The sequence below is a fragment of the Petromyzon marinus genome, chromosome 56, assembly GCF_048934315.1.
Source record: "Petromyzon marinus isolate PM22_M1 ecotype Great Lakes invasive population chromosome 56, UKy_Petmar_22M1.pri1.0, whole genome shotgun sequence".
Lineage (NCBI taxonomy): Eukaryota > Metazoa > Chordata > Hyperoartia > Petromyzontiformes > Petromyzontidae > Petromyzon > Petromyzon marinus.
Genome location: NC_133722.1, coordinates 9529099 through 9547993, shown reverse-complemented (window position 1 = coordinate 9547993; position 18895 = coordinate 9529099). Strand labels below are relative to the sequence as shown.

At 50.7% G+C, this 18895-nt stretch overlaps 1 protein-coding gene across 1 annotated transcript; it reads left to right on the top strand.

Moving 5' to 3' along the window:
* The first annotated feature begins 7595 nt into the window (after positions 1–7595).
* Positions 7596–16471, top strand: LOC116954790 (pyridoxal phosphate phosphatase PHOSPHO2-like). Its single transcript, XM_032975603.2, has 3 exons — positions 7596–8054; positions 11808–12094; positions 12885–16471. Exons 2-3 carry the CDS (start codon positions 11815–11817, stop codon positions 13364–13366), a joined length of 762 nt encoding a protein of 253 aa, XP_032831494.1. The 5' UTR covers positions 7596–8054; positions 11808–11814; the 3' UTR covers positions 13367–16471.
* The last annotated feature ends 2424 nt before the right edge of the window (positions 16472–18895 follow it).

The window sequence follows — 18895 nt, the reverse complement described above, 5'->3', positions numbered from 1 at the left end:
GTGGGTGATGATGATGATGATGTGGGTGATGATGATGATGTGGATGATGATGATGATGATGTGGGTGATGATGATGATGTGGGTGATGATGATGATGTGGGTGATGATGATGTGGGTGATGATGATGATGTGGGTGATGATGATGATGATGTGGGTGATGATGATGATGTGGGTGATGATGATGTGGGTGATGATGATGTGGGTGATGGTGATGATGATGTGGGTGATGATAATGTGGGTGATGGTGATGATGATGTGGGTGATGATGATGATGTGGGTGATGATGATGATGTGGGTAATGATGATGTGGGTGATGATGATGATGTGGGTGATGATGATGATGATGTGGGTGATGGTGATGATGTGGGTGATGATGTGGGTAATGATGATGTGGGTGATGATGATGATGTGGGTGATGATGATGATGATGATGTGGGTGATGATGTGGGTGATGATGATGATGATGTGGGTGATGATGATGTGGGTGATGATGTGGGTGATGATGTGGGTGATGATGTGGGTGATGATGATGTGGGTAATGATGATGTGGGTGATGATGATGTGGGTGATGATGATGATGTGGGTGATGATGATGATGTGGGTGATGATGATGATGTGGGTGATGATGATGATGTGGGTGATGATGATGTGGGTGATGATGATGTGGGTGATGATGATGATGTGGGTGATGATGATGATGTGGGTGATGATGATGATGTGGGTGATGATGATGATGTGGGTGATGATGATGATGATGTGGGTGATGATGATGATGATGTGGGTGATGATGATGTGGGTGATGATGTGGGTGATGATGATGTGGGTGATGATGTGGGTGATGATGATGATGTGGGTGATGATGATGATGTGGGTGATGATGATGATGTGGGTGATGATGATGATGTGGGTGATGATGATGTGGGTGATGATGATGTGGGTGATGATGATGGTGTGGGTGATGATGATGTGGGTGATGATGATGATGTGGGTGATGATGATGATGTGGGTGATGGTGATGATGTGGGTGATGATGTGGGTAATGATGATGTGGGTGATGATGATGATGTGGGTGATGATGATGATGATGTGGGTGATGATGATGATGTGGGTGATGATGTGGGTGATGATGTGGGTGATGATGATGTGGGTGATGATGATGATGTGGGTGATGATGATGTGGGTAATGATGATGTGGGTGATGATGATGATGTGGGTGATGATGATGATGATGTGGGTGATGATGATGATGTGGGTGATGATGATGTGGGTGATGATGATGATGTGGGTGATGATGATGTGGGTGATGATGATGATGTGGGTGATGATGATGATGTGGGTGATGATGATGATGATGATGATGTGGGTGATGATGATGATGATGTGGGTGATGATGATGTGGGTGATGATGTGGGTGATGATGATGATGTGGGTGATGATGATGATGTGGGTGATGATGATGATGTGGGTGATGATGATGTGGGTGATGATGATGTGGGTGATGATGATGATGTGGGTGATGATGATGATGTGGGTGATGATGATGATGATGTGGGTGATGATGATGATGATGATGTGGGTGATGATGATGATGTGGGTGATGATGATGTGGGTGATGATGATGTGGGTGATGATGATGATGTGGGTGATGATGATGTGGGTAATGATGATGTGGGTGATGATGTGGGTGATGATGATGATGTGGGTGATGATGATGATGTGGGTGATGATGATGATGTGGGTGATGATGATGTGGGTGATGATGATGATGCGGGTGATGATGATGATGTGGGTGATGATGATGATGTGGGTGATGATGATGATGATGTGGGTGATGATGATGATGTGGGTGATGATGATGTGGATGATGGTGTGGGTAATGATGATGTGGGTGATGATGATGATGTGGGTGATGATGATGATGTGGGTGATGATGATGATGATGTGGGTGATGATGATGATGATGTGGGTGATGATGATGATGATGTGGGTGATGATGATGTGGGTGATGATGATGATGTGGGTGATGATGATGTGGATGATGGTGTGGGTAATGATGATGTGGGTGATGATGATGATGTGGGTGATGATGATGATGTGGGTGATGATGATGATGATGTGGGTGATGATGATGATGATGTGGGTGATGATGATGATGATGTGGGTGATGATGATGTGGGTGATGATGATGATGTGGGTGATGATGATGATGTGGGTGATGATGATGTGGGTGATGATGATGTGGGTGATGATGATGTGGGTGATGATGATGATGATGTGGGTGATGATGATGATGATGATGTGGGTGATGATGATGATGATGATGTGGGTGATGATGATGATGATGTGGGTGATGATGATGTGGGTGATGATGATGATGTGGGTGATGATGATGATGTGGGTGATGATGATGTGGGTGATGATGATGTGGGTGATGATGATGATGTGGGTGATGATGATGATGTGGGTGATGATGATGATGTGGGTGATGATGATGATGATGTGGGTGATGATGATGTGGATGATGGTGTGGGTAATGATGATGTGGGTGGTGATGATGATGTGGGTGATGATGATGTGGGTGATGATGATGATGATGTGGGTGATGATGATGATGATGATGTGGGTAATGATGATGATGTGGGTGATGATGATGATGTGGGTAATGATGATGATGTGGGTGATGATGATGTGGGTGATGATGATGATGTGGGTGATGATGATGATGTGGGTGATGATGATGATGTGGGTGATGATGATGATGATGTGGGTGATGATGATGTGGGTGATGATGATGATGTGGGTGATGATGATGATGTGGGTGATGATGATGATGATGTGGGTGATGATGTGAGTGATGATGATGATGATGATGTGGGTAATGATGATGTGGGTGATGATGATGTGGGTGATGATGATGATGTGGGTGATGATGATGTGGGTGATGATGATGATGTGGGTGATGATGATGTGGGTGATGATGATGTGGGTGATGATGTGGGTGATAATGATGATGTGGGTGATGATGATGATGTGGGTGATGATGATGATGTGGGTGATGATGATGATGATGTGGGTGATGATGATGATGATGTGGGTGATGATGTGGATGATGGTGTGGGTAATGATGATGGGGGTGATGATGATGATGTGGGTGATGATGATGATGATGTGGGTGATGATGATGATGTGGGTGATGATGATGATGTGGGTGATGATGATGATGTGGGTGATGATGATGTGGGTGATGATGATGATGTGGGTGATGATGATGTGGGTGATGATGATGATGATGATGTGGGTGATGATGATGTGGGTGATGATGATGTGGGTGATGATGATGATGTGGGTGATGATGATGATGTGGGTGATGATGATGTGGGTGATGATGATGATGTGGGTGATGATGATGATGATGTGGGTGATGATGATGATGATGTGGGTGATGATGATGTGAGTGATGATGATGTGGGTGATGATGATGTGGGTGATGATGATGATGTGGGTGATGATGATGATGTGGGTGATGATGATGTGGGTGATGATGATGATGATGATGTGGGTGATGAGTGCCGAAATGGGCAGCGCACCGAGCTATGAACACAGCAAACCCGGGCTGGATTCCCAGCCGACGGCTTACATCCGTGGCGAGTGACATCTGAACCAATCTGCTGGTGCGGTATGTGGGTCGTGGGTGCGATGCCTACCCTGACGCCTGCTGCTGCTGCTGTATATTTGTGGTTTGCGCGTCTCTCTTTCTTTCCCGGTGGTTCGCGTGGATTTTTCTCAGGCTCCTCCGCAATTTCCCCTCCACGTTTATAATCAACATCGCCACGCGGCATCTCTTCAGGAAGGTGAGAGACTCGATCAGCTGAGCTTTCTTATCCCGAAGTTTGTTGAAGATCCTTCAACAAACTCCGGGATAAGAAAGCTCAGCTGGGGTAATACCAATCGCATTTACACTCACCTCTGCTACTGTAACTTCTTCTAATGCGAAACGAATTCTTTTCAAAACTAGCTTAGCTCTTATCTCAGAAAAAATCAGACTTATACGCACAGAACTAGATCAGTTAGACAAGACACTCTACAAATCACACTTATCATTGACGGCAATAATGTCCACATCGGATTGGGAACATGTAGACAATATGACTGCCTCTTCAGCTGCTACTATGTCGACCAAATGTAAGGAAAACTTGATTTCCAAATTTAACCTCCTCTTTAACAAAAGACCGGACCCACACACCAAAAAGTTAGACGTTAATAAAGTCGTAATTAATCGCAGTAACAGTTCTATTTCCGATGGTCTGAAATCCGTTTTAGCTAAAGGTCTAAACTTTGCAGTCACACCTAAACACATACCAGTTAATGATATAATTGCCCAAGTAGACGTTGCTCTCAGGGGCCTGGGTCACATCGCTGCAGACGTAGCAAGATCTGAAATCGCTGCAACCCTCAAAAACGCTAAGATGCCAGCTAGCAACCTCAGCAAAGATGAGCGTTTTGAATTATATAAATTAAAAAAGAGGAATGATATTGTAGTTCTCTCAGCTGACAAAGGCAATGCTACTGTCATCATGGATAAAATAGAATACAACAACAAAATTAAAGAATTACTCGACGATGGTAGTTATACAAAAATAAAAAGAGATCCCACCAACAGCCTCGTCACACAAACCAACAAAATAATTTCTGATTCAACGGCATTAATTGATCAATCTAAACAGTTTTCGTTGAAACCTTCTGCTGCCAGGCCACCAAGATTATACGGCTTACCAAAAATACATAAAGTTGATACACCTCTTCGTCCCATAGTCTCTACTATCAGCTCCCCCACCTACAAACTAGCTCGTTTTTTGTCTGAAATCCTGCGTCCTTTCACTGGAAAGACCACCTCTGCGGTACAAAATTCTACTCACCTGGTATCAACAATCAAGGGTATTTCCCTGTCCCCAGACGACCTGCTTGTCAGTTTTGATGTAGTTTCCTTATTCACCAAGGTTCCTGTACCTGACACCATTGCAATCATTGAAGACTTGGTTCATCAAGGACTAAACACTGAGGTACCCCCCCTGGTGAGACACTGTTTAACCAATACATACTTCACTTGGAATGGAACTTTCTACAAACAAACTGAGGGCACCCCAATGGGCTCCCCCCTTTCTCCAGTTATAGCTAACATTTTCATGGAGAAATTTGAGACTGACGCCATCCAGACTGCCACTCTGCGCCCAACCTTATGGAAGAGGTACGTGGATGACACTTTTGTCATCTGGCCACATGGCCGGCCTGCTCTAGACCAATTCTTCGACCACATCAATTCCATACACCCAGCCATCAGATTTACCATGGAAGTCGAAATAGATGGCAAGATACCTTTTTGGATGTCCTAATTAAAAAGAGACCTGATGGTTCAATGAGCCACTCTGTCTACAGGAAAGCTACCCATACGGATGCTTATCTGAAACCGGATTCCCACCACCATCCATCACAGAAGAATTCTCTCATCAAGACTCTGTATCATAGAGCCCAATGCATATCCGACCAGGAACACATAAGCAGTGAACTCAAGCACGTACACCAAGCTCTTAGGGCTAATGGTTACTCCGACTATACAATCCGCAAAGCTATCACTCAAACCATGAAGAAGAACCCTCTTGAGGAGCCTTTCAAAACCATCACTTTACCCTACATTGCTGGGATCACAAAAAAGAGCTCCAAAATCTTGAATAAACACAAGATCCAGGTCCGTTTCAACACATTACATAAAATCCGTGATCTGGTTCCGTCTGTAAAAGATGTGATTCCGGACATACAACACCCTGGTGTCTACAAACTAAGTTGCCTCTGTGGTAGTAGTTACATTGGAGAAACCAAACGCCATATCTCGGACCGCATTCGTGAACATAAAGCAGACCTTAAACACGGTAGGACCAACACCTCGGCCGTAGCAGATCATTGTTCTAATTCAGTAGGCTCACATGCCATTGACTTTTCCAAGACGGAGGTTCTTTGTAAGCCATCTGGCTTCCATGAGAGATTCGTTCATGAGGCTATTCACATATACAAACACAGAGACAATTTCAACCGAGAAGATGGATTCTATCTTAGCAATCATTGGAAAGATTTGATAAATCATTTCAGTTCTTGATTGATTGTTCACGCTTACAGTGGCTTTCAGACAGCATACATAAAAACAAATTTCGTCTCCCCCCTCCTCTTTTCAAAAAAAAAAATAGATGGACTAGTCCTGGCAAACAGCCAATCGTTGCGCGTGACGCAAACGTTATTTTTTTATATATAAATAAATAAATATGCCGTTTTCAAAATAAATTTATGCAAACCGACACACCTGATGATGACCGTTTGAGTTATGGTCGAAACGTCGTGAGAATTTTTATTGTTTTATATATATTTTGTTATTTTGTTGTTTCTCTTCAACGTGACTTTACCGAAAAAACTAAGAATATGGTAAAAACAATGTTAGAGGTCAATTCATTTGGGGTCACAAGACATCTGGACCGCCCTGTGCAGTGCAATACAAAGTTTTGCTGGCTGGCTGGAGGGAGGGAGAGTCAAACACGCCCCCATTGGTCGACGGCCACTGCCATCTGAGCGCACTTTGGGAATGCAACAACAACGAGAACAACAACAACAACAACAACGAGAACAACAACAACAGCGAGAACAACAACAACAGCGAGAACAACAACAACGAGAACAACAACAACGAGAACAACGAGAACAACAACAACAACAACAACGAGAACAACAACAACAACGAGAACAACAACAACGAGAACAACAACAACAACAACAACGAGAACAACAACAACAGCGAGAACAACAACAACGAGAACAACAACGAGAACAACGAGAACAACAACAACAACGAGAACAACAACAACAGCGAGAACAACAACAACGAGAACAACAACAACAACAACGAGAACAACAACAACGAGAACAACAACAGCGAGAACAACAACAACAACAGCGAGAACAACAACGAGAACAACAACAACAACGAGAACAACAACGAGAACAACAACAACAACGAGAACAACAACAACGAGAACAACACCAACTGCGAGAACAACAACAACAACAACAACAACGAGAACAACGAGAACAACAACAACAACAACGAGAACAACAACAACAGCGAGAACAACAACAACAGCGAGAACAACAACAACAACAGCGAGAACAACAACGAGAACAACAACAACAACGAGAACAACAACAACGAGAACAACAACAACAACAACGAGAACAACAACAACGAGAACAACAACAACAACGAGAACAACAACAACAACGAGAACAACACCAACTGCGAGAACAACAACAACGAGAACAACACCAACAACGAGAACAACAACAACAACGAGAACAACAACAACAACAACGAGAACAACAACAAGAACAACAACAACAACGAGAACAACAACAACGAGAACAACAACAACAGCGAGAACAACGAGAACAACAACAGCGAGAACAACAACAACAACAACAACGACGAGAACAAAAACAACAACGAGAGGGGGCGGGGAGGGAGCGGGGAGGGGGCGGGGAGGGGTGGCCCCGCGAGCCGGAAGTGGCGATCAGCTGATCGGCACCGGCGGCGACCGCGCTGACTCGCGCATCCGGTGCCGCCGCCGAAGCCGTTCGCTCTGCCGTGGTGGCGACGTCGTCGTCTTATCCTCCTCCTCGTTGCTGTTGTTGTTGTTGTTTGCTTGGAGGGAAGAGGCTCGTGAAGGACGCCGCTCCTGCCGGGGCGGTTGGAAGGCAGTTGCCTCTCCCAGCAACAGCAGCAGCAACAACAGCAGCAACAACAACAACAGCATAATCAACAACAACAGCAGTAACAACAACAGCAGCAGAAGCAGCATCAACAACAGCAGCATCAACAGCAGCATCAACAACAGTAGCAGCAGCATCATCAACAACAGCAGCATCATCATCATAAACAGGAGCAACAACAGCAGCAGCGGCGGAGTGGCGGAGGAGCGACGCTCACAACAGCGGGCGGATAAAACGAATAAATCGCAGTGAGTTGGCACGGTCGGTCAGCGCCGACCCCCACCCCCACGGCACCTGCCGGGGTCTGCCGGCGGGCACCAGACACTCCACGTGACCTTACAAGGCCACGTGACCTTACACGACGTTTCGGCCACAACACAAGCGACCTTCATCAGGTGAAGGGACGAGACTGTCTGGAGGACAGCGCTGGAGTGTTGTGGCCGAAACGTCGTGAGAATATTATTGTGTTATTTTATTTTATCAATTTATTATTTTATCCTCATTCTACGTGACTTTACCGAAAGAACCAAAGAAGATGAATCATTGCAGTCACGAAAGCTTTAAATCGTATTTCGTTCGTTCAGCCTTCGTCATTCTCGGCGATGTGTTGGGTTGGATACCCTAGAGGGGTGATTCTTGACCTCGACCGCAGCCTTGCACCACCCCCCACGCCTTGGTTCTCAAATCATGAAGACGGCGCGTGATGTTAAGTAGCCGCGTAGAGGGTTTGGTGGCACCAAGCAAGTTGGTACTGACGTGGTCCGTGATTCATTTGCGTTTTCGATTATTTGCCTTCGAAATAAATCATTTTTGGCCACGTCTCGCCACCCCCCAGAAGGGGGGGGTCATCTCCCATCCCCAGAAGGGGGGCATATCTCACCCCCAGAAGGGGGGCATCTCTCACCCCCACGAAGGGGGGGCATCTCGCCACCCCCAGAAGGGGGAGCATCTCTCACCCCCTAGAGGGGGGGCATCTCTCACCCCCAGAAGGGGGGGCATCTCTCACCCCCAGAAGGGGGGGCATCTCGCACCCCCAGAAGGGGGGCATCTCGCACCCCCAGAAGTGTGTATGTGTGTGTGTGTAGTTGGCACAATAGGGGGCACAGGTGGTGCATTTCCCGGTCATCTCAGTCGACCCGTGGCACCTGCTGGGTCTACCCCGTAACCTCCGGCCAGCGGACGTTCGACACTTCACGTGGCCTCAACGTGCACATAGCCTGGCACAAGCGCCGTGCTGACGTCACCGCCACTTAGTGGCGAATGGCGGCTGTTGTTGTTGTGTACGTGGCAAGGCTTTTAACCGCCGCTGCCTAAAGTGTTTTTATTTAGGCGGGTGGGAGAGCCGGTGGAAGATTAAACCCAGAGTAATCAAAGAACACATTTTAAACATTGGAGTTGTTGGATTATCACGCGCTGTGTGTGCCGCGAAGAAGGGTCGTAAGCCGAAACGTCGCCCGTCATACGTGTCTTGAGTGTTACTTGCAACAATGAGGGTGTTGGTTCAGCTCGCCAGGTACAGTCGGAAGGAGCTATTAAATCTCGTAATGAAATCTCGCAAGATTTGGACAAAAGAGCATTGGTCAAAAAAAGAGTAAGGCACGTGGCGATTTATTCATGTATTTTGGCTCTCAATCGCGAAACCTCGACATTTCTAAATTGCCGTAACCAAACCTGTCAACCCCTTATCAGTGCTCTACCTTATTACAGACCAGTTCAGACCTTAGTGGTCACCCCGTGCCCCTTATAAATCTCAACGTTCATCCTACAAAGTCACTATACACTACTCTCTACTATACGCTACACTATACACTACCTATTACAAACCTGTCAACCCCTTATCAGTGCTCTACCTTAGCACAGACCAAGTCAGACCTTAGTGGTCACCCCGTGCCCCTGATAAATCTCAACGTTCATCCTACAAAGTCACTATACACTACTCTACTATACACTACACTATACACTACACTATTACATACCTGTCAACCACTTATCAGTGCCCTACCTTATCACAGACCAAGTCAGATCTTATTGGTCACCCCGTGCCCCTTATAAATCTCAACGTTCATCCTACAATGTCACTATACACTACACTATTACAAACCTGTCAACCCCCTTATCAGTGCCCTACCTTATCACAGACCAAGTCAGACCTTAGTGGTCACCCCCGTGCCCCTTATAAATCTCAACGTTCATCCTACAAAGTCCCATCACAAGAGAGAAACACAAACAGATAGACACTTTTTGTGTTGCCTGGATCTGAAAACTCAATTTCCCTATATGAGAATAGGGGTTAACCCGTAGTGCAGGTTGAGAGGTAATCGATTTCACGTGTTTTGACCATCGATCGCGAATCCTCCACAATAATTTATTGCCGTATTCTTCTAATTAGAAGACACACACCGACCAAAATTAAAATCCGTTGGGGGGGTGCTTCCTGTAATCGAGTAAGTCTGTGTGTGTGTGACCAGATGTGTGTTGCTTCATAGGTGATACTCGCTAACAGCACTAAGCCTATACAGGGGATCTTTGTTTTTTTGTGTGTGTGTGTCGTTCCGCATTCTGTCGTTCCGCTGTTGGACAGAGGAGGCCCTTGCCACGCCGTGGCTGCTCCCTTGCGGGTTATTTCACGGCGATCCCTGCCCACGTGTTTTTGCGAGGAATGTAACTTGGGGTGCGTTTGCGAGGAATGTAACTTGGGGTGCGTTTGCGAGGAATGTAACTTGGGGTGCGTTTGCGAGGAATGTAACTTGGGGTGCGTTTGCGAGGAATGTAACTTGGGGTGCGTTTGCGAGGAATGTAACTTGGGGTGCGTTTGCGAGGAATGTAACTTGGGGTGCGTTTGCGAGGAATGTAACTTGGGGTGCGTTTGCGAGGAATGTAACTTGGGGTGCGTTTGCGAGGAATGTAACTTGGGGTGCGTTTGCGAGGAATGTAACTTGGGGTGCGTTTGCGAGGAATGTAACTTGGGGTGCGTTTGCGAGGAATGTAACTTGGGGTGCGTTTGCGAGGAATGTAACTTGGGGTGCGTTTGCGAGGAATGTAACTTGGGGTGCGTTTGCGAGGAATGTAACTTGGGGTGCGTTTGCGAGGAATGTAACTTGGGGTGCGTTTGCGAGGAATGTAACTTGGGGTGCGTTTGCGAGGAATGTAACTTGGGGTGCGTTTGCGAGGAATGTAACTTGGGGTGCGTTTGCGAGGAATGTAACTTGGGGTGCGTTTGCGAGGAATGTAACTTGGGGTGCGTTTGCGAGGAATGTAACTTGGGGTGCGTTTGCGAGCGATGCGGATTCCTTGCGATTCGTTTCCCAGTGAAGGTCGGCCGGCCTCTATTCGCTCAACAACACCAACAACAATATCGGCCGCAATGTTATCCTTACTATCGTCATCTTCGTCGTTGACCACGACGACGACATCATCGTCATCATCCTTATTGTCATCGTCATCATCCTCATTATCATCATCGTCGTTGTCGTCATCATCGACACTACATGTATTAATGTTACCAATGCGGCTTTACAACCGTTCTGCAACCGCAACTAAATCCACAATGTAACTGCAATCATCATAACCGCAACCATTATAACTGCAATCACAACCACGTCATAACCACAGCCACAACGTATGTGTGTGTGTGTATATATGCATGATGAACTTCGTTTGCACCGTACGTAGCCAACCGTGCTAACCGGAGGTGCGGGGTGAAGGACAGCAAACTTAAGTAACGGCCGCATTATGACCGCAGGCAAATCCACGTTAAAACCACGATCGCCATAACGCCGTCGACCGGAGTTGGATTTGACCGCGATCGCTTCTTCACCGCGAGCGCCGTGCGGCGGTGAACCCTCCGAGAGACCGTGCGGGGGGGGGGGGGGGGGGGATCCTACCCGGAGGTATTTTGTTCTTTAAATAAAAACAAACACACACACACACACACCCGCCACGTTTAAAGAGAGCGCTGCTCGGCACGAACCGAACCCCCGCCGTCCGCTTTCGCCCGACAGCGCCGCCATGAAGTCCCTGGTGGCGTTCGACTTCGACCACACGCTCATCGACGACAACAGCGACATGTGGGTGCTGCGCTGCGCCCCCGGGGGAGTGCTGCCCGAGCGCTTGGGTTACCGTGGCGACGACGACGGCGGCGGCGGCGGCGGCGGCACCTGGACGGATCACATGAACCGGGTCCTGCGCTATCTGGGCGAGGAGGTGGGCGTGAGTGCCGCCGAGATGCGGGCCACCATTGAGGCCGTGCCGGACACGCCGGGCATGCCGCAGCTCCTGCGCTTCCTGGGTAAATGCGGTGGGGGGGGGGTGGGGGGCGGGAGCTGGTGGGCTCGACCGAAACGCTTTGCACCTCATTTTTCACACCGCCCCACCGGGCCGTGTCGGGGCCGTCGTGCCGAGCCGGCCCGGCGCGCGGCTCGGGATTCGTCCGGCGTTGTTGTTCGAGCCGCCGCCGCCGTTGCCGCCGCCGCCGTGCGAGTGGCGAACGAGCGGAGACGATTGTGGACGCCGCGGTGACGTGCCGGACACGCGCCGGGCATGCCGGCTGACGTCGAAGCGAAAGAATAACGTGGAGGAGCGGTGGAGGTGGTGATGGGCAGAGGTGGTGGTGGTGGGGAGCGGTGGTGCAGCGGTTCGCCCACTGTGCTAGGAACCCGGCGACCCGGGTTCGATTCCCGCTCACGGGCAACACCAGCGATGATAATCTGAATCGGTCCTGGTCCTCCCCTAGATCGTCTCGGCCTCAAATGAGTACCTGGTGCGGTGTGTAGTAAACATCACCACTGGGGAGACAAAGGCGGTCGGGCGTGGTGCTGGCCACCCACCCCCTCGTGTGCCGTGCTACTCGCTAACACTCTGTTAAGGCTATTCGGGGGATCTTTGTTTTGATGACGCTAGTCGTGATGGTGGCGATGCTGATGGTGGCAGTGGTGACAGTGGACTACGAAACCACCGGACTATGAGACTACAATTACCGGTGCGGACTACTTTAACACTGCCCTCTCCTCTCTGCCCCCCCCCCTCCCGCCCCCCCCCCTTCGTCGCCAACCTCCCCCCCCCCACCCACACTCCTGAAGCCGACCACCCCGAGCAGTTTGAGTGCGTCATCGTCTCGGACGCCAACTCGGCCTTCATCGGCTGGGTGCTGGAGTCCCGCGGGTACCGCCCCCTCTTCCGCGAGCTGCTCACCAACCCGGCGAGCGTCGACGCCGGCGGCTCGCTGGCGCTGCTGCCGTTCCACGGCGGCGGGCGCCAGCACGGCTGCTCCCGCTGCCCCGCCAACATGTGCAAGCGGGCGGCGCTGCGGTCGTTTGTCGAGCGGCACGGCGGGTACGGGCGCGTGATCTACGTAGGCGACGGCGGCAACGACGTCTGCCCCGTGCTGGCGCTGCTCCCGGGCGACGTGGTGCTGCCGCGCCGCGGGTTCCAGCTCGAGAGGGCGCTGGCGGCGCTGGAGCACGCCCAGCCCGGCGCGGTGAAGGCCACCGTGGTGCCGTGGGAGTCGGGGGATGAAATACTCGAGCACGTTCGGGCGCTCGCGCGGGGCGCCGCCTTGTAGCGGCGGCGGCGGTTGCGGTGGCTGGGGAGAGGAGTGATGGAGTGGAGCGGCGGATCGTGGTGGTGCTGGTCGTTTGTAGCGGCGGTGACGGTGGTGGCGACGGTGGTGGAGCGGAGTGACGGTAGCGGTGGCAGCGGCGGCGATACCGCGATCGTGCGTTGGGGGTGTGAACCGTCTTGCCGAACAACCGAATGGTCGAACGGACGAATGAAGGAGAGGACAATCGTACCTGCTAGCGCGTGCATTCTGTTTAGTTTGATGCGCCTAAGAAAAGTGATCCCGCTGTGTTGGGGACGATGTTAAACCAGTGGTCTCGCTGTGTTGGGGACGATGTTAAACCAATGGTCTTGCTGTGTTGGGGACGGTGAGGGGACGATGTTAAACCAGTGGTCTTGCTGTGTTGGGGACGATGTTAAACCAGTGGTCTTGCTGTGTTGGGGACGATGTTAAACCAGTGGTCTTGCTGTGTTGGGGACGATGTTAAACCAGTGGTCTTGCTGTGTTGGGGACGATGTTAAACCAGTGGTCTTGCTGTGTTAGGGACGATGTTAAACCAGTGGTCTTGCTGTGTTGGGGACGATGTTAAACCAGTGGTCTTGCTGTGTTGGGGACGGTGAGGGGACGATGTTAAACCAGTGGTCTTGCTGTGTTGGGGACGATGTTAAACCAGTGGTCTTGCTGTGTTGGGGACGATGTTAAACCAGTGGTCTTGCTGTGTTGGGGACGATGTTAAACCCGTGGTCTTGCTGTGTTGGGGACGTTGAGGGGACGATGTTAAACCAGTGGTCTTGCTGTGTTGGGGACGTTGAGGGGACGATGTTAAACCAGTGGTCTTGCTGTGTTGGGGACGATGTTAAACCAGTGGTCTTGCTGTGTTGGGGACGATGTTAAACCAGTGGTCTTGCTGTGTTGGGGACGATGTTAAACCAGTGGTCTTGCTGTGTTGGGGACGGTGAGGGGACGATGTTAAACCAGTGGTCTTGATGTGTTGGGGACGATGTTAAACCAGTGGTCTTGCTGTGTTGGGGACGTTGAGGGGACGATGTTAAACCAGTGGTCTTGCTGTGTTGGGGACATTGAGGGGACGATGTTAAACCCGTGGTCTTGCTGTGTTGGGGACGTTGAGGGGACGATGTTAAACCAGTAGTGCCGGGGGTGTTGGGGATGACAGTGACGCGTATCGATCCTCAGGTTTCGGAAGCAATGGTCGCGATTAAACCTGTAGGATCGTTCGCGAGGGGCCTGAGTTTTAACGGTTTGGGTAAACGCTGTGGGAATTTTGCACCAAAAGGAGATGGAAATGCGAGCGACGTGAATGGGACTAAACTATAAACTAGAACCAAGCTATTTTTTGTTATGTTTTACCAGGTAAGGCGGTCCTACTGAGCTTATGTCGCTCTTTCTCAGAAGCGACCTGGCTATCACAAACGATGGCACAACGATTTGGCTTCTTGTCATCACGTGGGAATTGATAGCAGCCAAATACTCTCAACGCATCATGTCGAGTCTAAATACGGAGGGAAAAATACCGGACGACCCGTAAAAAAACAATCCGCACTACCACACGGGGAGAGAGAGAGAGAGACACGCAAATGACAAATATACAGCAGCAGGCGTCAGGGATCGACACCACGACCTCCGGCATACCTGGCGGAGGGTGTGTGAACATCGCCACCGAGATGGCACAAAGTGGACAACACAAACACTAACGGCTCGGTGTGACCGCGACCCCCGATTCGGTGACGATTCATGGACTGACCGGAGAGAGAGAGAGAGGGGGAGGGGGTGGGGGTGGTGGTGGGGTCAATCGATAGCTGCCTATTAACCGCTGACCGGTTGCAACGCCAATTCCGTAAGCGATGACAACTTGGCTTCGCGGTGGGAAGCAGATGCCGGCGGAGTTTGTCGGAGAAAATCCACGACGGCGTACGCACAATGGGGTGGAGGGGGGGGGGGGGTTTGTGGGTGATAGCCCACAAAGTTTCCGCTGCACAGACGAGTTTACAATCCCGCTTACTGCACTGCCCTCTCCTGGCCCACATATCGAGGCCTCTCATTGCTCGCGTCTGCGAGGCCACGCACGTCGGCCCTGTTGGCTCTGGGGGGGGGTGACTCGGCTTCACGTGCGGTCCCTCGCGCGGCAACCGCGTTGCGCAACCGATTGCTCCATTGCGGGCCCCGGCTCGAGACGGAGGTAGATGTGGGCATCGCGAGATCGCGCGAGTGAGGCATGGCGGCGGAGTTGCCGGGGGCCTTCGTCCAGCGCGGGGATCGAGCGTGGCGCGTGATGACGACGGCGCCTGTGTGGCCCCCTTTGCGTCGTGTGCGTTTGGGAGCGACGAATTAAACGCGTCGGTTTGCGATTCGCCGCGTTAGGCGTCATGTTTTTTGTGTGCGCTGCGAACGGAATTTTGCGAAAGATCCCACCTCCTGAAACAACGCTGGGCGTGACGGTTCTGCGCGAAAGCCGCGTCTGATCCGAGGGCGTTTTTTTCCTTTCTCTTCCCGTGTTGGTTCTAAGCATCGAGCATCTCGCCTCCGCGAGCTTTTGCCGCGCACGCTGCTTCGGGCGTTCGTCAATTGGTGGACGTGTTTGTAACCTAGCGCGAGCGCGGCCGCTTGCTCGCGAACGGCACTCGGCCACGCGCGGCTGCGAGCATCTTCCTGAACGCTTTGGTTCTGTTCGGTAAAGTCACGTAGGTAAAAAAAATAAAACAACAAAAATCACGACGTTTCGGCCACAACACAAGCGGCCTTCATCGGGTGAAGGGAGCAGACTGTCTCTTCCTGAAGTTGAGTCGGCGACATTTCAATTCCAGGAAGAGCTCGGCTCGGTTCAGCTTCTGTGGTGTGGAGAAAGCGAACCGGCCCGGTGCCACCCCTCTCGGGCTTTGCATTGGGCGGTGGGGGGAGGGTTAAAGGCGCAAGGTGGCGGCGGCGGCGTTGGAAACACACGCTGGAAACTCCTCCTGCACGGTGACCGCGCTTGTGATGGGGCTGCTGACGAAGTCCGGCGGGCAGAGTCGAGCGCGGAGTTCCCGTGTGAAATGGTGACAAGTTCAGGGAATAGGAAGTTTGTCCAACATTAATAAACTTCGATTTAAAGCTTTCGTGACTGCAGGGATTCATATTCTTGGTTATTTCGGTAAAGTCACCACGTGGAAGGTAAACAATAAAATAATAAAAATATAAAACTATAAAATTCTCGCGACGTTTCGACTGCAACACAAGCAGTCGAAACGTCAGAATTTTATTGTTTTATATTTTTATTATTTTATTGTTTCCCTTCTACGTGGCTTTGCTGAAACAGCCAAGAATAATAATAAACTTGTTTGTTTGTGTGTGCGTGCGTGTGCGCAGACACGCTTCTGTCTCTGTGTGCGTGGGAGCGGTGGTGCAGCGGTTAGCGCTACGCTGCGCTACGAACACGGCCACCCGAGTTCGATTCCCGCTCACGGCCAGCATCGGTGAAGGATCAACTAAACCGGTCCTGGGCCTCCCCTAGGTCGACTCAGCCTCAACCGAGTGCCTCGTGCGGTGCGTAAACATTCTCGACTGGGGTGAAGACGGCTCAACGCGGACTTGCGCTGTGGCGAGCACAGCGGCTCAGATGGCCTGCTGCTCCGAGGAAGAATCGGCGGCAAGAGCGGTGGCAGCAGCTGCAGCAGCAAACGAAGATTTGGCGACGAATTCTGCGGAGCCACTCCTACGTATTCCATTCGAAAGGCTGCGATTAACACGCGGCATGCTCTCGGCGTTTAAATTCACCCAGGTGAAGAGGGACCTATTCCATGTCTAAACTTTATTTTTTTTTTATTACCAGATAAGGCCCACTGAGCTATGCGGCTCTTTTTATTTTTTAGAAGCGACCTGGATTTCACAAATGGTGGCACAACGAAGTGGATTGTCATCATCACGTGACGTCGATTCTAAACGTGGAGGGGAAAAACCGGAGGACCCGGAGAACAATCCACGCGACAATGGGGAGAGAGAGACGCAGACTCCAAATATACAGCAGCAGGCGTCAGGGTCGGGATCGAGCCTACAACCTCCTGCCTACCAGGCGAGGTAGTTAACATCTCCTAGCCACCGTGGTGATGATGAGAGAGAGGACACGCAAACTCCAAATATACAGCAGCAGGTGTCAGGGTCGGGATCGAGCCGACAACCTCCTGTAGACCAGGCAAGGTAATTAACATCGTGCCACGGAGAGAGAAGCAAGTCAGGGTTTGGGACCGAACCCACGACCTCCTGCATACCAAGGCGAGGTAGTTAACATCTCGCCACGGAGAGAGAAGCAAGTCAGGGTTTGGGACCGAACCCACGACCTCCTGTATACCAGGGGCGAGGTAGTTAACATCTCCTAGCCACGGAGAGAGAAGCAAGTCAGGGTTTGGGATCGAGCTGACGACCTCCTGCATGCCAGGCGAGGTAGTTAACATCTCGCCCATAGACTTACACTCGGACCCAGGGACTGAATAGTGAATGGTGATGACACAGGGTGCTCCAGTGGAGTGAGTTCGTGATCTCAGCCAGGTGACACACACACTATATTTAGTTTTCCCATTCAAATGCGATAGCATTAAGGTATGAGAATTATATAAATATTGGGTTGACTTTTAACGCAACGGACATTATGAACCCTCTCGTATGCAGAGCCTGCGCCAAGGTGACGTCACCCAGGTGTGGGTACGGGTCTCGTGCTGGGCGCACTGAACCTGGTGAACCCGAGTTCATACCCCGGCCCACCATCACCATCACCACTCATCCGTGTAGATATGGGAGGGGGTGGGGGGGGCGACGCCTGTATCGTGAATCCAATGCAAGTGGATGTTTGTGGTCACGCGCTTGTGAATGTGTGAGTCTATGGGCTGCACGGCTTTGCGCAGGTTGGGCGAGGGGTTGGTGCCCAGGTGGACGTTGATGTGGTCAACACGCGTCCGGCGACCAAAGGGGAGAGAGAGAACACGGCCCAGCCGGAGGTCAGGTCAGTTATATGCGAGTCTATCGGGTCTCTACGCGAGTCTATGGGTCTCTGTATGCGAGTCTATCGGGTCTCTATATGAGTCTCTATGCGAGTCTATGGGTCTCTGTATGCGAGTCGAAGGCTGCATGGTGAGATGGCGTCAGGACACGTCTTGGGAGGCCGCTGCTGAGTGGCATCAACTGCGGGATCTGGCGGAGGGCACAACGCGTTGGCGAGGTGCGATCGGGGTCGGTGAGTATGTTGAACTTCTTTCGCACCGTACGTCGCCAGCCGTGCCAATCGGAGGTGCCGGTGCGGGTAGGGGGGGGGGGTGGTTGAAGGCAATCAATGGTCTGGCCACGATGACATCTTAACTGTGCAACAAGGTCCTTGTAGAATCAACTCTCGTTGACGGTTTAAGGAATGTTGGTATTGTAACTCGAGTATTGCCACTTGAGGCGGTCACTCGACACGGTCCAATATTCACTGTGGGCCCATTTGACTCTGAGTGTCAACGGCTCAACGAAGGCCCCTTCCTCATGATAGCCCGAGAGCGCATCGAC

Coding starts and splice junctions, on each gene's coding strand:
- LOC116954790 (XM_032975603.2), top strand. CDS start 11,815: ATGAAGTCCCTGGTGGCGTTCGACTTCGACCACACGCTCATCGACGAC. Junction 12,095..12,884: donor GCAGCTCCTGCGCTTCCTGG/GTAAATGCGGTG, acceptor ACACTCCTGAAG/CCGACCACCCCGAGCAGTTT.